Below are 22,166 nucleotides of genomic sequence, written 5' to 3'. Positions count from 1 at the left end.
CTTTTATATTCATAAACTGCTCTGAGCATCTCCTTTGTGGAGGAGATAAGGACAGACTACATATTAAAGAAATCTATCTATCTATCTACCATCTATCTATCTATCTATCTATCATCTATCTATCTATCTAATCTAGCTATCTCTCATCTATATCTATCTATCTATCTATCATCTATCATCTATCTATCTATCTATCTATCTATCTATCTATCATCTATCTATCTATCAACTGGTTTTTTAAAATCTTTTAGCTGAGGACTTATGATTCTTCCATTTATTTTTATTTTTTATTGTAGTTTATTATTCTGACGTTAGGCACCTTGAACAGTACAGTGGAACCTCTACTCAAGCACGGAATCCGTTCCGGAGGTCCGTTCGTGAGTCGATCCAGGTCGCTGGGAGAAGCTCCATTCTGCGCCAGCCCTGGAAGCTCCTGCAGCCAATTGGAAATCACGGAAGTGGCATTGGGATGTTCGGGTTCCAAAGAACATTCGCAAACCAGAAAACTCACTTCCGGGTTTGCGGCATTCGGGAGCCAAAACCATAGCTGTCAACTTTTCCCTTTTCTTGCGAGGAATCCTATTCAGAATATGGGAATTTCCCTTTAAAAAGGGAAAAGTTGACAGCTATGGCCAAAACATCTGAGTACCAAAGCATTTGGGATCCAAGGTATGACTGTATGGGTTTTCTTTATTCCTGGATACGTGGACACTGATGATGCGCTGAAGGAAATGAACACTGTGATAAGCTGAGCAGGTGCTGCCCCCTGTGCCGAATTTGGAAATTCAAGCAAAGGTGAGTTCCGAGGTTGCAACCATCGCTAGTCTGAACAACAAGCAGACCCCCTGAAACAAATGCATGTGACTAACTTATGTCCATTAATTTCAATGGACTTTCTCTGAGTAGAACTTGGTTGGAGCCAAGCCATGGCATTTACTATTTTGTAAAAAACAAAAATAAAAAACACTTCTAAGAATGTGTGTTCTCACAGCAGCCAACCAGATGCCTGTGGGAAACCTGCAAGCAGGATTTGACCACAAGAATAAATATTTCCTGCTGCAGTTTCCAGCAGCTGTGGAGGCAGATAAGAGCCATCATGGCTAGCAGCTGTCAGTATGCCACTCCTCCTCCATGAATTGGTCTAATCCTCTTTTAAAACCATCCAGGTTGGTGGCCATCACTGCCTCCAGTGGGAGGGAGTTACAGGTGGGTAGCCGTGTTGGTCTGCCATAGTCAAAACAAAATCGAAAATTCTTTCTAGTAGCACCTTAGAGACCAACTGAGTTTGTTCCTGGTATGAGCTTTCGTGTGCATGCACACTTCTTCAGATACCTGTATCTGAAGTATCTGAAGTATCTGAAGAAGTGTGCATGCACTTCTAGAAAGAATTTTCTAGAAAGAATTTCCAGTGGGAGGGAGTTCCGTAGTTTAACTATGTGCGGCATGAAGAAGTGATTTCTTTTTATTCATCCTGAATCTTCCAGCGTTCAAATTCATTGGATGTCCACAAGTTCTATTGCGCCATGGAGAAATGGCATTACTTGAAAGAAGAAGAAAAAAGGGAGTAGAAACCAGAAGGGCAAAACCAGAAGCACACACGCTGGTTCGACTTCAGGAAGAAGAGTAGATCATTTCGAAATCCAAAATCTGCAGAGAAATTTGTAGGGAGACACCGGGAGCCTCCCTAGGCAACCCTTCACCCAAGCAAGCTTGTCATGTGAGTTCTCCAGCCAAGCAGCGAGGGGGAATTTCTAAACTCTGCTTCTTGCCACATGGGAGCAGGGTACAAGCAAGCCCATTCAGACAACCAAGCTACAATGACCAGCTTGTTGAGTGGTTATATGCAACAGAGGGTTAGTGGAGATGGCTGAATGCTCCCCGCCCCAAGCACCCCTCTCATCTCCAATAAAACTTCGCCACCCACACTTTCAATGAATGACAAGAAGGACAGTAGCAATGGAGAGAAAGGTTATATACTTCTCCCTTCTCTCTCTCCTTCATCCTGATGAAGGCTGTGCCTATGTCAAAATTTTCCCTCTGATTCTTTGAAAGTGCCCCCCTCCCTGAACAAGAGGCCTCAATTTCTCTCTCTCTTATTTTCAGAGTACTTCCGAGTGTCTGTGAATGTGGGGTTTTGAGCCTACTGTATCATTGTTAGAGGAAGAAGGGTGGTGTGTATTTCTTCCTACCTTCCCCGTCAACGTTTCTCCAGGACCTTGCAGCCTCCCTGGGTGTCCACACCTTTCTCGATCTGAGAAATGTCCCACTGAAGGAGCTGCCTTATGACGTCTTCCCCTGGGCTTTAAGCTGAAGTGTGGACACCCTGGAGGGCTGCAGAGAGCAGAAAGCTGGTGAGATGGTTTGTAGAATGAAAGAAAAGAAACTCACAAACACCCCTCGGCTGCGGAGGAGAGGGCTATTGATGGCTACTAGCCATGCCATGATGGCTGTGCTCTGCCTCCACAGTTCTGATCAGCAAGCCCAAGAGGCTCAGTGGTTTAGACCACAGCGCCACCCGCATCCCAGAAGCATCATTGCCGTCATGACTAGTAGCCATTGATAGCCTTTTCCTCCATGAATTTCTCTAGTCCTTTTTCAAAGCCATCTAGATCTCACTGCCTCATGTGGGAGTGAGTTCCATAGTTTAAATATGTATATTTTCCTTTTGTCTGTCTGAATCTGCAGCCTGCATATTTTGGGTTGGGGTTTTTTGTTTTTTTTGGTTGTTGCTTTTGTCCCAATGGAACAGCACCATTCAGACATGGATGTTCCTCTCACTGGGATGCTATCAGCAGAAAGCACACAGAAAAAAGAAAACAGACAAAGCCGGCATGCAGCGAACGAGAAACACAGACGCTAGCCTCAGTGGCGGCTACAGCTATGACCACGTCTTAGCAAACATGCATCAAAAACACACACACACACAGATATTGCCACAGGATCGCGTACAACTTACAAGGTAATGGTGGACAGTTCTGACATCCTGCAAGCGTGTTGATTAGCCCTGCTGGATTTACAGTAGCATTTCTGAACGCAGCTGCTGAATGTGACAAGATCAGCAAAGAAGGAAAATAAATAATAATAATAAAAGGAAAATAGATTTCTCACTCTTTTCTTTTCAGCTTATCACAACAAGGCCAAGAGGCGTGTCAAACCCCAGAACACATTTGGATAGGTTAAGATGTCAAAAAAGGGAAGAAGCATCATGGCAGGCACATGGAAATGGAAGCGGGTTGTTTTTTTTCCTTCCCCAAGGATACTGGATTGATGCAGGAGGACAGACAGGAGAAGAGATTTTTTTTTTTTTTTTTGCATTCAGCCACGGAATCAGCAGAAGCTTGCAAAGAAGCAGATGGTGCAGCCGATCGATAAATGATGGCGAGTTAACTGAACAAAACACATCTTAGACGCAGCTTGTGATTTTGATGGGTTCAGCTACAAAGCTAGCAAAAGGAGTCCCCTTGCAAATTGAAAATATACTTTAAGGAGATCTGCTCAGCTGTTTAGATTTTCAGAATATTCACGCAGCAGATTCAAGCAACAGAGGCGCAGGGGAGCAATGAACACAAATGTTTAAAATATTCATGGCAGAAAATCTGTTTGAAGTTTTGCCTAAGGGAGCCATTTTAGCCATTTTTTTTGGGGGGGGGGAAGCTCTCATGAAGATTTAAAGGCCTGCTGTTGATTATGTGGAACTAAGAAAAGACATTAGATGAAAGAGATAATTTGGAAGTCCGAGGCAGATTCCACAGAACACATCAGCTGCTAACAATCTGATTGCTATTTTTTCCTGTTGTTCTCAGTGCTGAAGAGCCAAGCCTTTTTTAAACCAAACTCATCAACAGAGATAATAACTTTGGCAATGTTAATGATGCGGGTCAGACATACTGAGACCAGGCAGCTGCCTTCTCTCTACTCTTTGAGGCACCTGCTTAAAGCATTTGTGTTTAGGCAACTCAATCCTTTTTTTTTAATTAAAGATTTTCTTGATTTACAAAAGTCACAGAATCACAGAATCATAGAGTTGGAAGAGACCACAAGGGCCATCCAGTCCAACTCCCTGCCAAGCAGGAAACACCATCAAAACATTCCTGACAGATGGCTGTCAAGCCTCCGCTTAAAGACCTCCAAAGAAGGAGACTCCACCACACGCCTTGGCAGCAAATTCCACTGTCAGACAGCTCTTACTGTCAGGAAGTTCTTCCTAATGTTTAGGTGGAATCTTCTTTCTTGTAGTTTGAATCCATTGCTCCGTGTCCGCTTCTCTGGAGCAGCAGAAAACAACCTGCTTGCGGTCCTGAGCAGTTTTATACGTCACAACCAGCATTTCAAATTGGGTCCAGAAACTAACTTGTGGGAAGTGCAGTCGTGCCAGGATTGGTGTTATATGCTCAATCAGTCTTGTCCCGGTGAGCACCAGCTGAAGCTTCCAAACTGTTTCCAGAGGCAGCCCCACATATAATGCATTGCAGTAATCTAACCTACTCCAAGAAGATCAAAACATTCTGAAGGAAATCGGCCCTGAGTGCTCACTGGAAGGACAGATCCAGAAGTTGAGGCTCCAATACTTTGGCCACCTCATGAGAAGAGAAGACTCCCTGGAAAAGACCCTGATGCTGGGAAAGACTGAGGGCACAAGGAGAAGGGGACGACAGAGGACGAGATGGTTGGACAGGGTTCTCGAAGCTACTAACATGAGTCTGACCAAACTGTGGGAGGGAGTGGAAGACAGGAGTGCCTGGCGTGCTCTGGTCCATGGGGTCACAAAGAGTCGGACATGACTAAATGGCTAAACAACAACAGATCTAACCTAGAGGATGCCAGAGGATAGATGGCATCTATTAGGCTATCCCTGTCCATCAGATGAAGCTGACAGAAGCCACTCCATGCCATCGAGGCCACCTGAGCCTCAAGTAACAGCTGAAGATTCAGAAGAAACCCCAATCTGCATATCTGCTCTTTCAGAGGGAGGGTAGCCCCATCAAAAGTAAAGAGCAAGCTGTGGGGGGAGATCTTGGCCCTTCAGCTGTTTTGGGACTACAACTCCCATCATCCCTAGCTAACAGGACCAGTGGTCAGGGATGATGGGAATTGTAGTCTCAAAACAGCCGGAGGGCCAAGTTTGGCCATCACTGCCTTAAAGCCTTTTGTAAGTCTCCCCTCACCCTGCTTTTAAACCACAGACATTGAAGGAAAGTTTGCATGCACAGCCCTTCGCAAAGTCTCCTTGTGGCTCCCTTTGAAACTGTCGGGTGGCAGAGGAACCAACCCCCACGGCAAGTTGCCAGGAACAGATAAGGCTAGGAAAAGTCCTTACCATCTGCTTTTTATTAAATATTTACAGAGAGAGGCTTGGAATAAGGGCGTCGTCCCGAGTAAATCTCTCCCCCACTTCTCTCCCACTTCCTCATTCCTTATCAGCATCACCTCCTCTATGGGTGCCGTTTAGGGCCATTTGCCTCCTAGCTCTTTGCTCTCCTACTTTTAATAATAATGATAACAACTGATTAATTATACCCCGCCTATCTGGCTGGATTTCCCCACCCACTCTGGGCGGCTTCCAGCAAAATACTGTAAAAGCTTCCCTAAACAGGGCTGCCTTCAGATGTCTTCTAAAAGCCAGAAAGTTTTTTATTTCTTCGACATCTGGTGGGAGGGCATTCCACAAAGCGGGCGCCATGACCGAGAAGGCCCTCTGCCTGGTTCCCTGTAACTTCACTTCTCGCAGGGAGGGAACCGCCAGAAGGCCCTCGGAGCTGGACCTAAGTGTCTGGGCTGAACGATGGGGGTGGAGACGCTCCTTCGGGTATACTGAACCGAGGCCGTTTAGTGCTTTAAAGGTCAGCACCGGCACTTTGAATTGTGCTCGGAAACGTACTGGGAGCCAATGTAGGTCTTTCAGGACTGGTGTTATATGGTCTCGGCGGCCACTCCCAGTCACCAGTCTGGCTGCCGCATTCTGGATTAGTTGTAGTTTCCGGGTCACCTTCAAAGGTAGCCCCACGTACTCCAAGCAGGAGATAACCAGAGCATGCACCACTTTGAAGGCTCACTGGGTTATGGGAGATGGTGGGTCTGGAATGCTTTCTAATGACAATACATCAGCCAGCTGCTGCTCCGGCTCTGCCTCCTCCCATTTTCCCCCAACTTTCCCCCTCATCTTCCTCTGAGTTGTGACCTCCCTCAAACCCCTGTTTTAATTCTGAACTGTCTTCTTCTTCTTCTTCTTCTTCTTCTTCTTCTTCTTCTTCTTCTTCTTCTTCTTCGGAAGGGTCAGGCTAGGGAGGTGGTCTCCACCATTCCTCCTCTGCCCAGGCCCTGACAGGAACCCCTTACGATCCCAAGTATAAACGGGGCACTTGCGAAGCTGTGTGAGTGATTTTGACAGGTTTGGCAGCCTCACACGCCTGTCAAGTTTGGCCCGAAAGGCAAATCTTGATAAGCTTCTGACCCATGCAGCCAAAAGTGTTCTTTATCCCTGCCCTAAACATTGTCACGTTTAAGAGGCATTACAGGACAAAAAGAAGATGTGCAGTATTCTTACAGAAAAAAAAATACAGAAGAACAGAAAATAGAAATAATAGTTGTTTATGTATCAATAAGTAGGTCACGACGCAACTGAAAAGTAACAATTCATAGAATCATAGACTTCTAAAGTTGGAAGGGGCCCCAATGGTCATGAAGTCTGTTATGTACTAAGCTTGGATCCTAGAACAATAGGTAGGATCTGAAAATGCAACAAACTGATTGGCCTGCAGGAGCAGCCCAATCAGACCTTAGGAGGAAGTTAATCAGCCTATTAGGCTGGTAGGATACTAGGATGCAACAACTGATTGGCTTGCAGCAGCAGCCCAATCAGGTTCCAGGAAGGAACCATAATCAACCAATCAGATGGTACTCATTGTGTAAATAATGTATATAAAGCCTGAGGTGCGGGGGGGGGGGGATTCAATCACTGTTCCTATGACCTGAAATAAAGAGCATGAAATTACTACTCGACTGAGTATATTTCAAAGTCCCTGCAATGCATTCAACTAAATCATAAGGTAAAGGTAAAGGTACCCCTGACCGTTATGTTCAGCCATGGATGACTCTGGGGTTCACCTCGCTTTACTGGCCAAGGGAGCCGGCGTTTGTCCGCAGACAGCTTCCAGGTCATGTGGCCAGCATGACAAAGCCGCTTCTGATGAACCAGAGCAGCGCACGAAAACACCGTTTATCTTCCCACCCGAGCAGTACCTATTTATCTACTTGCACTTTGGTGTGCTTTCGAACTGCTAGGTTGGCAGGAGCAGGGACTGAGCAACGGGAGCTCACCCCGTCACGGGGATTTGAACCGCCGACCTTCTGATCGGCAAGCCCTAGGCTCTGTGGTTTAACCCACAGCACCACCTGCATCCCTGGGGGAACCTACTAGGCACTCCAAAAATAGGGACATGACATGGTTAAAAAAATAGTTGGAATATCAAAGTGGGCTTTTTTTTCAATCTTCAAAGTAGGCTTTTTAAAAAATCACCTATTTTGGGGGGCTATCAGCCACGGGTAGAACAGATCCTCTCCATGCAGAAAGTCTCGGGTTCAGCCTCCGGCATCTCCAGTTAAAAAGTAGCAGGTGATGGAAAAGACCTTTCTCTGGCTGAGCACCTGGAGGGCTGCTGCCAGTCAGAGTTGACCAAATTGAGTAGTAGCCTGGTCTAGTGTAAGGCAGCTTTCTATACTCTTAAGAGAACTGCATGCCTTCCTTGTCTATTTTCTTCAGGGCCAGTTTTAGATGCTGAAGAGACAAGCCTCTTTTAACACCCAATGATGGCTTGTCTTTTCAGCAGCGAAGAAAAGCAAAGGACCCTTTGTGTGGACTTCTGTCCTCTTTGCACACACAAACACGTCTCTTTCCCTGCTCTACTGGTCTTTGTCCTTTCCCATGGTTTTGCAAAAGCAGAATAAATTATGCAAGGTAGACACGTGTGAAATGACTTTATTTGCATAATTTATACACATTTTGCCTCTTAATTTTTTTTTTAAAGGAGTGTTTCTCTTTCTTCACCCCACCTCCCAGAACACTGGGATTGTTTGATCTAATTCTTATTCATTTTCCCCCTAGAGGTAAAATCATACCTACCGATGGGATATGCCATGTTTCTCGTCTCTTTCCACCATGAAGCTAGTTGGAGGAATGATGTACACCTGCGTTAGCTAAATATATATGCATGCTTTCAACATGCATGACAAAAGGTGCTATTAAGATGACAAAGGAAAGGAAGAAGGAGGAGGGTGCAAGCCAGAATAAAACCAACATGATAGACAGGGACGTTGGCTTACTGCACAGCTGTCAAAATTATGACAGGTGGCGACGAGATTTTGTGCATTGAACCAAATCTAATTATAGTGATAATAAATGTACGGGTGCACTGTGCAACACCATTGCTACATACGATTGGAGCTGGTGTGTATCAATAAATAGAGATGAAATGAAAATTTTCACTAAAAAAAAAATGCAAACAAAAGAAGCCCAAAAGAAGCCAGATTATCCTCCACAAGGGCCAGGGCTTTTTCAGTGTTGGCTCCGACCTGGTGGAATACTCTGTCCAACGGGACTAGGGCCCTGCGGGACCTGACCTCCTTCCACAGGGCCTGTAAAACAGAGATATTCCACCTGGCCTTTAATCTAGCCTGATCCCTTATTCCTTTTCCCCTTCCCTTTTTTTTTCAGAAGAAACCCTTCTGGGTGCCCACATTAAAATTCCTCCCTGGTCTCCCTTATTGGCCTAGCATGACTAACCTGGGCAGTTATCCCTGGGGATCCCATTAATGTTTGTTTTTTAGCTGTTTTTTAAAAAGTTGTTTTAATCATTGGCTTACATTTGTTGTTAGCCGCCCTGAGCCCGGTTTTGGGATCGGGAAGGGCGGGGTAGAAATAAAAATGTATTATTTATTCTTATTCTTATAATTCTTTTTAAAAAAGTCATATGAAGTCTTTGAAGGCTGCTTTCGGAAAATTAAGTCTTAAGATTGGCTGATGGCTTTGCAGGGAATTGTGCTAAGGATCGATCATTTCCATTGTTTCTGATAACTCTAAATACAACAGCGTTTATAATCTGGAAATGTTGTCCAAACAGTCTGTGCCATTGGGTCAAATTTTGCCAAGCCGAATTATGAATTAGAAGAACGCACTCAACCATCCTCAGCAAGTCCCAGTTCATGCCAGGTCCAGTTTCAATGCACCAAACTAACAAGCCGAAGTCTGCCTGGCTTAACCTTCAAGCTTTTGCCTTGTGCCAACTGAACCGTTGGGTGGGCTCGATTTTCAGTAAGCAAAAGTCCCCTCTTTGCATTCGTGAGTTGGCAAGCAAATAAACATCCACATGGGCAATGCACAAGCGAAAAAAGGCTGGGTGGAAAAAACAATGGACTGCTGTCACTTCTATTGATTATGCTTTTACTTGCAAACAGCAGTGTCTTAGCATCCCCTGCTATTTAACCTGATGGGAAGGTTGGTCACGTACACTAGACATTTGCAGCACATGGCTTCCCCCAAAACAATCCTGGGAACTGTAGTTTGCTGAGAGTGCAGGGGACTGCACCTCTGTGAGTGGGTAAACTACCGTTCCCAGGATGCATCGGGGGGAAATCGTGTACTTTAAATGTACGGTGGGTACGCAGTCATAGAACTGCCCCATTCCTGCTCACCTGCCGCTAATACCGACAGTTGTGGATGGGCCAGGCTTCATATCTTAGCCCCAGGATATTTGCATTAGTATCTCCTAAATCGAAAATTCTGTAGACCTGAGGTGACTTAGCAGAATGTCACAGAAAATCTGCTTTAAGGAATGAAACCACCAGTTAATTTGCTGAGTCGTGGCAAGCAGCCGTACTAACTGTGCTTAGCAGCTCTCTGTAATGAACCCTTCTAAGAGAAGAAGAGGAGGTTCAGGTAGAAAGAGATAGAAGTGTTGGTTGCATAATACAGATGGGTTCAAATGACCCTCCCAAGGATCTCTGCTTTAAAAAAAAAAAGCATTTCCCAGCATCTGCTTCCTGTAACTGGTGATGCCAAGGGTTGAGCCGCAGAGTTTTCTGTGTAGTAGAGTTCTGGTATCTTCCTTGCAGGCGAATCGTTCCCGTCCTCCTGTGGCAAATGCTGCCCCCATCTTCAAAAAGGGGGGGAAATATTACTGGCGACGGAATCCAGTTTCTGCAGTGCCAAACCGAGCAGCAAAACGTAAACAGAGATTCTAGTCCTTAGGATTGCAGCGGGGAAATGCGTTGCTAGAAAATGTGGAAACGCTCTGTAAAATATTATAGATTGGAATGGATAGTGGGGCTTTTTCTTCTTCTGATGCTGTGGCTTCTCTGACCCTTCAGGATTCTGTATTCCTTCTCATATATTGAATAATATATAATATTCTTTCCCCCATCCCTCATTCCCATCCGCTTTCCACATTCTTCAAAAGTCAACATTTATGGCAGAAATAAGCAACGGTATACGATCTATCTAATTTATTTTTTTGTGTGTTTGGATGTTCTCACAGCGCTGAAATAGCCTCGGTGCCCCTCCCCCTCCTTACCTCCAATGTGGGATGTGATACATAAGTAGCAGTCAAGTACAACATTCCTTGTTCTCCTAGAGGGGACATGCAGGGGAATGTTTAGTCCAGCAAGTCGAAAACTTCCTGTTTCCTCCTGGCTGGGACATACTTCCTTTGCATGTGACTAGAGGTGGGTGTGACCTTACCTGTCCAGGTGACAAAAGGACAAGGCACGCAACACACACTCTCTCTTTGACTTCCTCCATCGTTGGAGCAGCTTTTTAGCTAGAAATGCTCTATTGGCTTTCAGCCAACAGAGGACACTGGGATTATCCCCATATGGGATAGATCCACAGCTATATCTCTATAACTAAGTCTGCCTTCAGGGATCCAACTCTGATGATGTGAGTAAACTTCTTTTATTGACTTTCAAGAAGATTGCCGTGTGTTTATTCTTTTTAAGAGGAGATATAAGGGAACTTACCAGGAATCTAATACTGAGAGGCTTACACAAGCCTGCAACCAGCTACCTGCTGTGCGTTTAAAAGGGGAATGGAAAACCCTGCTAGGTAAAGAAACTTGCTAATGCAAGTTAGGAAGGGTATTAATAAACAATATATCCTCTCTTGCCTCCCTGAACATTCCCACAAAGCTCGGATTCTAATACCACTTTGTGAACACAACCTTTCCTTGCTATACAGAAGGAAGCCCTTGTTAGGAGATGAGCTCTGTGCATGCCCTGGATTTCTCAAGACCAAAAAGAACACCTTGATTGGAGCAGACAGTTGCAAACCAACACTTATGCATGTCCCTCATTGTGTGCATGGGGTCTCCCTTCTACCCTGATGTCATGTGGAACTCTGCACATGCACTGGAGCTCTGGGTTCAAGACACACACACATTATTATATTCTCGGTACAATCCATACGCAGGATCTCTGCATGACCACAGGTTACATATATCGGCAACCATGCACATTTTGAAGGCGCCGTGAATATATTTCACGAGTAGTCAACTCAAGGTCACTAAGTAGCACCGGGATCGGCAATTCCTTGCAACACAGACATCAACATTAGACTTTTCTGCGGGACTCCAGACAGGAAGCGGCAAGCCAACATGAACAGAAATTAAAAAAAATGGCAGCAAATGAAAACGGGAGAATGACATCGCCTGTCTCTGTTTTGCTGTTGCTAACCATACACATAGGAAAAAAATCGCCAGCAGATGTGGTCGCCATGTGGACTCTAGGCTGTGCAATATTGGAAGCTGATGGGAGCATTAGAACATTTGATATGTGGTGCTTAGGGACAGAGGAAGTTTCCTTATACAGTCGTACCTTGGAAGTCAAACAACTTAGTTCCCGAACATTTTGGCTCCCGAACGCCACAAACCTGGAAGTGATTGTTCCGGTTTGCGAACTATTTTTGGAAGCCGAACGTCCGCCGGGGCTTCGGTGGCTTCCTGCAGCCAATCAGAAGCCACGCTTTGGTTTCCGAACGTTTTGGAAGTCGAACAGACTTCCGGAATGGATTCCATTCGACTTCCAAGGTACGACTGTATTGAGTCAGGCCTTACCTCCATCTAGTACAGTATTCTCAACAATGACTGGCAGCAGGCCTCCAGGGTTTCAGGTCAGGGGAATTCTCAGCTCTATTTGGGCATGTTGGGAATTGAACCTGAAACCTTATGCATACAAAGCAGACACACAAACCAGTGAGCTATGGTCCCCCTCCCCCCCGAATCATCCCTTGTGAGCTGTTTTAAAGACAAATCTCTTGACACAAGATGCCGCCCTGTGAGCTGTAGGATGAACATGCAGCAAATGGCCATTTTGGGGGGTTGAGAGGGGGGAAATGACAGCTCTTTCACTTTCCATAGCAGCACAACCTCAGGCAGAAATACACCATGCCAGGTTGGAAGGAGCACCACAAAACTCTCATGTATGAATGCTGCAACCCCAGGCTGGATAAAATTCCCAACAGGGATTAGACAAGCATATTCCTTGCTGAACTTCAAGTGCATGGCAAAGACTGTCTCATTCTAGTGGGCTGTCTAAGGTAGTAAAAAGCACTCAATGGTGGGAGCTGGCGAGAGCTGTGACCTTTGGAAGTTGGCATGACCTACAGAGAGATTGTATAGCATGGCCCATCCCAAATTACAGCACCAATAATTTCCCTACTGGAATGCTGACCTAATATGCAACACAGAAGCAGAGGTGCCAGATAAATTGATTCAATGCGCACAACACTGGGAAAACTCTCTGCCCAGAAGTCTTTTTAGATGAATGGTATCCAGACTGGAAAATGTATTTCCTCCTTTACAATCCCACCCAGCAGAGGTGAAACAGTCACCCAATGAGTGCAATGCCACAAAACAGGGGTAGCCAGTGGGATATTCTCCCCCCAATTTTTTTTTTGGGGGGGGGGGCTCTGACTCCCCAGTCCCAGCTTATGTGGCCAATGGACAGGGATGATGGGAGCTATAAAGGTAAAGGTAAAAGGTAAAGGACCCCTGGACGGTTAAGTCCAGTCAAAGGTGACTATGGGGTTGCGGCACTCATCTCGCTTTCAGGCCAAGGGAGCCGGCGTTTGTCCACAGACAGCTTTCTGGGTCATGTGGCCAGCAGGATTAAACTGCTTCTGGCACAACGGAACACCGTGATGGAAACCAGAGCGCATGGAAACGCCGTTTCCCTTCCCGCTGCAGCGGTACCTATTTATCTACTTGCAATGGTGTGCTTTCGAACTGCTAGGTTGGCAGAAGCTGGGACAGAGCAACAGGAGCTCACCACATTGTGGGGATTCGAACCGCCGACCTTTCGATCAGCAAGCTCAAGAGGCTCAGTGGTTTAGACCACAGAGCCTCCTACTATAGTCCAGTAACAACTGCAGAGTTGGCTGAAGTTAGAGAAATCGGCATTCTCCTGCAATCGGTGATGACAGCCACGAATGGCAAGAAACTTCCCACATGCTTAATTCCCCCTTGCTCCTGTTCCTTGTGCCTCCTGTTAAAAAGGGTTTTCCTCCAGAAATCTAAAATCCAATGCAATTTGTTCTATTTTTTTTTAAAGGCATTCTAGCTTTGAAATAAATTTAGAAACATCATCTATATGAACAGAAGATTTCCGCCATGGCTGTTTGAAAGAGGTGATGCTTTTGTGTTCGTTAACAAAATGAAAACAGAAATTTGGGGACACCGGTAGCTACGTTGTCCTTAAATGGAACACACACAGACATTCCAACACAACCCCAAGGTTCCAAATACGTATGTGGAAAACTTTGCTTTCCTCACTTTCATCTTCATCTCAGTTCTTCCTTAGCCTGATATTCCAAGAAAAGGTAAATGTACTGTTTAGAAAGCTTCCTTAAACTGAGACACACCGCTGACCTCTGTATTGTCTCTCAATACGCAAGCGTTCTTCAGCCTTCAATCCCTCAGGTGAAGGTGGACTACAACAACCATAATCCATGACCATTGTGGATGATGGGTGTTGTAGTCCACCCAAAGGTTGAAGAACACTGGTGCAAGATGACCGGTTAGAGAGAGGCATTTCTCCCAGCCCGACCTTCCCAAATTGAACCCCCCCCCCAAGCCACATGTTCACTTTTTCCTATGTGTATGTCAGAGCTCAAAACCAACTAGGGCTCCTCAGACAGTTCTGCGCTGTACTTACAAGTAAATGCTGGATTCGTTGCCCCCGATATCAGGTGACTGGAGCTTCTGGACTAGGATGATGATGATGCCCACGAAAAGCAAAAAGTTGATCTGGGGAGAGGGGGGGGAAGAAGAAAAGGGATCCGTAAATCACCAAAGAACAGGAGCATGAAGCTTCAGTTAACCAGATCTAAACCGCCTCCATCAAATATTTAATTCAGTTATTTATTCAGTTTATATGCCACCTTTGATCAGAAGATCCCAGGGCAGTGTACAACATTAAGAACACATTTTATGGAGAATAATAATAATAATAATAATAATAATAATAATAATAATAATAATGGCATATAAAAGCATAATAACAGACAACATAATAATAACATAAGGAGATATACAGGGCGTCCTCCCACTTCCACCAGGGCTACTTTTCGGGTGCCTGTGCACATACGTGAAATCACATAAAGTGGGGAGCCCCCTCTGAACACCTCCAAGGAACGAGAGTCCTTTTATTTTTTATAAATATTTCTATTATTTGCAAGAGAAATATTTGCAAGAGTTAATACTTGACTATCCCTTTGGCACTGCAATGTGTCTTTGTACTTCTGTTCTTCCGTGCTGTGATACTTTGTGGTTAAAATTTCTGATTCTTTGTTTTTCTTTTATAAAAAAAAGAAATATTTATGAATACGGTTGTACCTTGGAAGTTGAACGGAATATGTTATGGAAGTCCGTTCGACTTCCAAAACTTTCGAAAACCAAAGCGTGGCTTCTGATTGTCTGCAGGAGCTTTCCCCGACAGACGTTCGGCTTCCAAAAATAGTTCGCAAACTGGAAGTCACTTTTGGGTTGGCGATGTTCGGGAGCCAAAACGTTCGGGAACTACTGTATTTTTCGCTCCAGAAGACGCACTTTTCCCCTCCTTAAAAGTAAGGGGAAATATCTGTGCGTTTTATGGAGCGAATGGTGGTCACTGGAGCTGAATTGCCCAGGGGCCAAAAGCAGATCGTGCTTTTTTCTTTTTACAAAGAGAAAAGGGGGTGTTGAAAGGAGCCTGATCAGCAGCTGATCAGCAAGAGATTGGGAGATAGATAAGAATCCCGGGCTCCCTTTCGGCCCCACCCCTTGCCCAGGCCTCCATTGTTGAATGTGTTGCAGAGGGCGGTTGTTTGTTTCCCCAGCGACATGTGACTGGCTGATTAGATTATCTGTCTGGAAACTGTGGAAATGGCTCCCTTTCATTAAGAAGCTGCAGAAATGTGAGTTGAACCCCCCAAATACAGGGCTTTTCCTCTTTGCTTTTCCCCCTTTGCAAAAGAAGCTTTGCTTTTCCCCCTTTGCAAAAAAGCTGCACAAATCTGAGCTGATCCTCAAAAAACAGGGCTTTTCCTTTTGCAAAAAAAGCTGCAAAACTTTGAGCTGATCCTCCAAAAAACAGGGCTTCTCCCTTTGCAAAAAAGCTGCAAAACTTTGAGCTGATCCTCAAAAAAACCAGAGCTTTTCCCTTTGCAAAAAAGCTGCAATTTGTACCTAAAAGACTGAAATTTGGCTTACGGAGAGAGATTTAAAATGAGGAAGTCCGTCTTTCTCTGACAGCGGCAAGATCAAAATAACATCAAGGGAGCTGGAGCCGCTTAGGATTTGTTTGGAAGTTTTACGCTGATTTTGTATACTTTAGAAAATCCCGTTTGGGGGATAAGACTGGGACCTTGAATAATTTCTTCTGGTGGATTATAAGTGAAAGAGAGATACTGTTAACCCTCTGGTTAATGGCGGCTGTGGACCAGCTGGCGCAGCTGTAAAAGTACTGAGATCCTATCACTTCCTGACTACTTAAATCCCACGGTCTCCTTAGACTCAACAATGACATCAATCCAGGAAAGGCTATTGTTTGAATTGCAACTACTTCAGCAGAATGTCATAGAAAAGTTTACCCACATTGGAGCTACTTTGAAAAACTGTTCTATATATCCACTTGATAGAAAGGATGGAAAGAATGTTGATCCAGTGCAACTTTTTGAAGAGGAATATGCGCAAGCTGGTAAACAAGAAAGGCTTCCCTTGCGTGAGAGGCGGGAAGCCCTTAGTATGGACAATACAATGAACTCCTGGGGTGGCAGCCCAGAGATTCTAGAACAACAACCATGGAAATTGCAACAAGAAGTTGAGAGTGGAGGAAAGACACTTTGTCATAAACTTATTGCAAGTACTTATCAAGAAGATTGCTACATTCTGGAGAAGAGGAAATTACATCTGAAGGAAAGAACAGAAGGAAAAGAAGTACCGGTAAAATTGAACATGAAGGAAATAATAGAAGGAGAACCTGGACTGGTGGAATGTTGGGCGGGAGACTGCTGGGGGATGGGGAAGGTAAAGGGGAGGGTGATGTTGGACAGAAGAGGGGTGGGGTAAAGTATGAATTATTAGGGAAGGAAAGGCTGACCACGGCACCCCGACACCAGAGGGAAAACGGACTATGAGAATGGAAGGAATATTTAGGTATTGGTTAAAATGTGTTGTTTTTTTATATATTTGAAATTGAAATAAGAGGAAATATAGGCCACAGCATAACTAAGTTAAATGAAGAGAGGATAAAAGAGGTAGAGATGTGTAATTTGAAGTTTTATTTGATAAAAAAAGATCTAAGATTTGAGGTAGGATGTTAATAATAAGATTTAAGGTTTAAGATATATTGATTATAATTGTAAGATTAAGATTTGATGTAAGAAAGTAGATTTTGCAATGTTACAAAGTTACTAAAGAAGATTAGAAATGAATGCAAAAGAGAGGATATGAGGAAGTCCCAAGCCTAGGATGCTAAAGAAGATAAGGAGGAGGAATTAATTGTTTTGTTTGTGTGTGTTTTTGTTGTTGTGTAGTCTGTGTAATGTTTGTATTTTGTGTATTTTGATTTTGAAAAACCAATAAATTCTTATTTTAAAAAAAAACCACATGAAACATTTTTTTAAACTTCCCTATAGGGGGCTGCCTTCAGATGTCTTCTAAAGGTTGTCTAGTTACTTATCTCCTTAGCTCAGGGGTTGCATAACTCCATACCCTTCAATATTTCTCCAATGAAAAAGGGGATGTCCTAAGGAACAGCAGGGCATTCTGGAATCAAATCAGAAACCAGGACAACTTTCGTAAATCTGGGGCTGTCCCTGGAAAATAGGGACACCTGGGGGGTCTGTTATTGAAGACCTGCTCATTTACCAGTCTGGCTCATTCCTGCGCCATCCTTTGTCCTCTCCAACTTACCATTATTGATGCAATCACAGGGCCTTTGATCACCCACCACAAGGCTGTGTTGTCGTTCATGTCCCAGCAGCTGAGACCCAGATGGAAGGCGGGCAGAAACCATAGAGATAAAGGAGAAAGATTAAGAGGCCAGATGAAACACTTCTGCTCCAGGTGTGACCTGGACCCAGGCCACAGACCCACTTGACATGAGTTCAGTCATGATGCACCCCCACTTAGCCTCTGCTCATTTAATCCTTAGTAGCAGGCAACAAGGGACACGGGTGGCACTGTGGGTTAAATCACAGAGCCTAGGGTCGGCGGTTTGAATCCCCGCGACGGGGTGAGCTCCTGTTGCTCGGTCCCTGCTCCTGCCCACCTAGCAGTTGTTGTGCGGATTCGAACCGCCAACCTTCTGATCAGCAATCCCAAGAGGCTCAGTGGTTTAGACCTTTACCTCAGTCAAAAATACAAACAGGAGAGAGGGGGGCCCCAGGAAGTGAGCAACCGCAGTCCCTGCCTTGCCTGTTTGTAACGCTAAAAGCCTAGCCGAGGGCAGAGGCATAGGAAGGTCAGGTAGTATCCGGTGCTCACTTTTTTCCCCCTGTGCCCTGCTGGACTTGTGCTGGCAGCGTGGAAAATGTGTGGCCAACAGCAAAGATGTAGACAAGTGTAAAACAGTGACACCTACCCAACGTCATCAAAGTGAAGTCTGAGGACAGCCCAGATGGTGACGCAAATGGTAGGAGTTCCTGCAGAGAAGAAGAAGGAGGAGGAGGTGTTGGGTACGTGATCGCTGCCCTTTACAAGCAGAGGGTGGGTAAGATGGAAGCGCTCCTAAAGGAAGCGACGGAAGGAGACACATACCCCAGCCGATGATGGTGTACCAGTAGAAGTATCTCCTCTCTGGAAAGAAAGTCTCCACCAGCAAGGTGAAAAGGTACAGCCCCTCGATGAAGAGCCAGAAATAGTTGGACATGACGCAGTAGTGGAAAAAGACCATCACGGCCTTGCATTCCACCTGCGGAAGAGAAAAGAACATCAGCCGATTGCTCCGCCTCCCGGCTGGGCTCATAAGATTCTGCCCAGGCTGCAGCCTTCCTTGCCCCGGCTTCACACATCCAAGTAGGGTTGCTACCAGGATTGTCCCGTTTTTCCAATGTAAAATGCTGTGCCCTGTATTGATAGTTTTGTCTTGTATTTCAGGTCCCCCCCCTCTCTCTCTCCCCCGCCCCCGCCAGTTAGGAAATCTCTCCAAATGCAGGTATTTGAAAAGGTATGTGAAAGGTCATGTATCACTGGGTAGCAAAGCACAGACAGATTTACAAATTCACATGTATGTTTGTGTACCAGTGTGGCATTGTTTTTATTGTGTTTTTATTGTGTTATTGTGTTTGTTGTTATTGTAGTTATGTTTTTTTATATATGTTTGTTTTTGTTAAAAATTCAATAAATATCAAATTTTTTTAAAAAGCAATTCCAAATCCTTTATGCTGCAAACGGCCTCAGCCCAGTATACCTGAAGGAGTGCCTCCACCTCCATCATTCACTGAGGTCCGGCTCCGAGGGCCTTCCGGCAGTTCCCTCACTACGAGAAGCGAGGTTACAGGGAACCAGGCAGAGGGCCTTCTCGGTAGTGGTGCCTGCCCCATGAAACACCCTCCCGTCAGATGTCAAGGAGATAAACAACTATCTGACTTTTAGAAGACATCTGAAGGCAAACCTGTATTAGGAAATTTTTAATGTCTAATAATGTTTTACAATTTTTTCATGTGCTGTAAGCCACCCAGAGTGGCTGGGGAAACCCAGCCAGATGGGCAGAGCATCATCATCATCATCATCATTAGCAATGAATTGCTCTGAAGTCACTTCAGCACCAAAAAAAAAAAAAAAAATCATACACACCTAAGTCTCCTGCCCCATCTTGTCCTGCCCTGTATGTTGCCAAAACAAAGGATGCAACCCTACTTCCAGCTGTTTTCACCTGCCTGAAAAGCATCCGTAAACTCTGATCATGTGTCTTCTCTGCCTGAAGGTGTGTGTGTGTGTGTGTGTAAAAACTAGCCCACCGTACAGAAAATAAAATCTGTGTTTGTCTCTCTACCCAATTTCGCTTCTGGCTTCTCCCGCAACGAGCATGCAGCCCCCAGAATGCTGCCCAGATGGGAAAGCAGCCCTCTGGAAAAGCTTTTGCACTGCTGCTCTAGAAAGCTCATTTTTAAAGTGTACTCAAAGTCAGCCATGGCATTTTTAAGTTCATGGGGGAAAACGTGGATTATTATGATCATTTTTTTTCACCCAACGACCTGTACTTTAAAATATGACTAAAAGCATTTGCGTGGGGGCGGGGGTGTGTGGAATATAAACACTGCCACCTAGATGCTGCCACTCTAAAAGCAGAGAAAAAGCAATTCCAGTTGTCAGGAGGCGTTTGATGAAAGGTTGCAGGGAGCTTACGGATTTCTAGTGCAGGCCGGGAGAGAGACAACAATGGCCGCTAATTGGCAGACTGAAGTCCTCCAGGCCTTTCCTGAAAGCAAGAAAAGAACCCAGCTGTGTGTATAATGCATGTGCGCGCGGAGTAATTCAAGGAAGACGTGTGGATAAGAATGGAGGAGAAAATGTGGACAAATTGCTCAGGAGCTTATAAAAGCAGGCACCCCACTGGGTGACCCAGAGAACCTTCTGTCCTTGCAGCCTGCAGAACCTGCCACTCACAACAAAAGTTGGAGGATGGATGGCACGTAACAGATTGAGGTGGAATCCTGACAAGACAGAAGTACTGTTTTGGGGGCACAGGGGGCGGGCTGGTTTGGAGGACTCCCTGGTCCTGAATGGGGCAACTGTGCCCCTGAAGGACCAGGTGTGCAGCCTGGGAGTAATTTTGGGCTCACAGCTGTCCATGGAGGCATAGGTCAATTCTGTGCCCAGAGCAGCTGTCTACCAGCTCCATCTGGTACCTACCTGTGGACTGTCTCGCCAGAGTGGTGCATACTCTGGTTACCGGTATCTCCCGCTTGGACTATTGCAATGCACTCTACATGGGACTACCTTTGAAGGTGACCTGGAAACTACAATGAATCCAGAATGCAGCAACTAGACTGGTGACTGGGAGTGGCCGCTGAGACCACATAACACGGGTCCTGAAAGACCCACATTGGCTCCCAGTACATTTCCAAGCACAATTCGAAGTGTTGGTGCTGACCTTTAAAGTCCTAAATGGCCTTGGCCAGTACACCTGAAGGAGTGTCTCCACCCCCATCGTCCATAATGGACACTGAGGTCCAGCACCGAGGGCCTTCTGGCTATTCTCTCACTGCGAGAAGTGAGGTTACAGGGAACCAGGCAGAGGGCCTTCTCAGTAGTGGTGCCTGCCCTGTGGAACACCCTCCCATCAGATGTCAAGGAAATAAACAACTATCTGACTTTTACAAGACATCTGAAGGCAGCTTTATATAGAGAGATTTTTAATGTTTGATGTTTTATTGTGTTTTAGATATTTTGTTGGGAGCTGTCTGGAATGACTAGGGAAACCCAGCCAGATGGGCAGGGTATAAATAATAATAAATAATAATTATTATATTATAGCTAGTGGCACAGAGCTAGACATTCACCCAAAGACGAATACGGATCTGGATCTCTGGCTGCATTTGGCTCCTAAGCCTGAGGTTCTCTGCCCCTGGTGTAAACATACGTACTACGTCAATGATTTATATTTCTGTATCTATTCTTATTCCTCTTTTCGCTTCCTGGAAAGTGCTAGACTTTGATTTCTAGCCCACTTTACCGTTGAGACAAAGCAATGGTTGCTGTCCTGTTCAGCGTACAGAACTCCATCCTTGATGAAGACCGAAATGGCTCGCAGGATGAACGAGACAAAGAGATTCATGTGAATGAAGTTCCGTGTGCAGTGCAGTTTCCTGGGGGCGAGAGGGAAGGAAAAGTCACCAAGGAGGAAAGGCCATGTCTAATCTGCAACCTATTTATTCCGCATACAGTGGAACCTACTCGACTCCCAAATTGTTCAAAAACCAAGGTGTGGCTTCCGATTGGTGCAGGTGCCCCGGAAACAATAGCTGACAACCGCATTCAATGTTCGGATTCCGAAAAACGTTCGGAAACCGGAACACTTACTTCCGGGTTTTTGGCATCTGAGCGCCAATTTGTTTGTCAACTAAGCCATTCAAGAACCAGGATTCCACTGTATATTGTAGTGGAATTCCATGTTGCACTTTCCAGGTGGAACAAATCCCCCTCACTATTCTGGGTGTTCTCCAAATCCCCTCACCCCGCAGGAGCCAATTTCGGGGGTACAGAGGGCGGAGGCGTCGGGGAAAGCCCCACTCCACGAGTGGAGATCCTTGTACAGTGCTTCCATTGACAGGGTATGCAAGGTGAATCACTCTCAGAAATTCTTGGTTTGGAGGGATTTCTTGTCTATTAAATATGATCTGTTCTCTATGCATTTGGACACCTCTTCAGGCATCGTAACCAAATCTTGCCTGATGGTTCCTGAAACGAAGGAGCAGGCTTCTGTTGATGTTTTGATACAAAGCCTCAAATCATTTTGACTGAACCTTTCAAATCTGCATCTGGTTTGTTTGTTATGTTTCTTAGCATTCCTAAGCACCGTTGAGTATGAGGCTTATGGTATCTCAAGACTGCAGTGGCTGAGATATGGAGGGGTTGTTGGTAATGACGCTTGCTTGGAGACGGCGAACTCCAAGACCCCTGAGCATCTCCCAGGAG

At 45.2% G+C, this 22,166-nt stretch overlaps 1 protein-coding gene across 8 annotated transcripts in view; it reads right to left on the bottom strand.

The window, feature by feature from the left end:
* The window catches only part of ADCYAP1R1 (ADCYAP receptor type I), a 120,476-nt gene that overhangs the window by 10,450 nt on the left and 87,860 nt on the right, over positions 1–22,166 (bottom strand). For 3 of the 8 annotated variants that reach the window (XM_033165720.1, XM_033165722.1, XM_033165721.1), the window contains exons 9-15: positions 21,205–21,337; positions 18,285–18,438; positions 18,109–18,169; positions 17,439–17,508; positions 14,200–14,291; positions 8,120–8,161; positions 2,957–3,040 (exon numbers count right to left, since the gene is read on the bottom strand). In XM_033165720.1, the coding sequence (XP_033021611.1) occupies positions 2,957–3,040; positions 8,120–8,161; positions 14,200–14,291; positions 17,439–17,508; positions 18,109–18,169; positions 18,285–18,438; positions 21,205–21,337 (636 nt within the window). The remainder of the gene's footprint in view (positions 1–2,956; positions 3,041–8,119; positions 8,162–14,199; positions 14,292–17,438; positions 17,509–18,108; positions 18,170–18,284; positions 18,439–21,204; positions 21,338–22,166) is intronic. The other 5 variants (XM_033165723.1, XM_033165724.1, XM_033165726.1 and 2 more) reach the window with 3 other exon arrangements.

Source organism: Lacerta agilis, chromosome 12 (genome assembly GCF_009819535.1).
Source record: "Lacerta agilis isolate rLacAgi1 chromosome 12, rLacAgi1.pri, whole genome shotgun sequence".
Lineage (NCBI taxonomy): Eukaryota > Metazoa > Chordata > Lepidosauria > Squamata > Lacertidae > Lacerta > Lacerta agilis.
The sequence above is the reverse complement of the archived record's forward strand: the minus strand, read 5'-3'. Positions and strand labels throughout refer to the sequence as shown.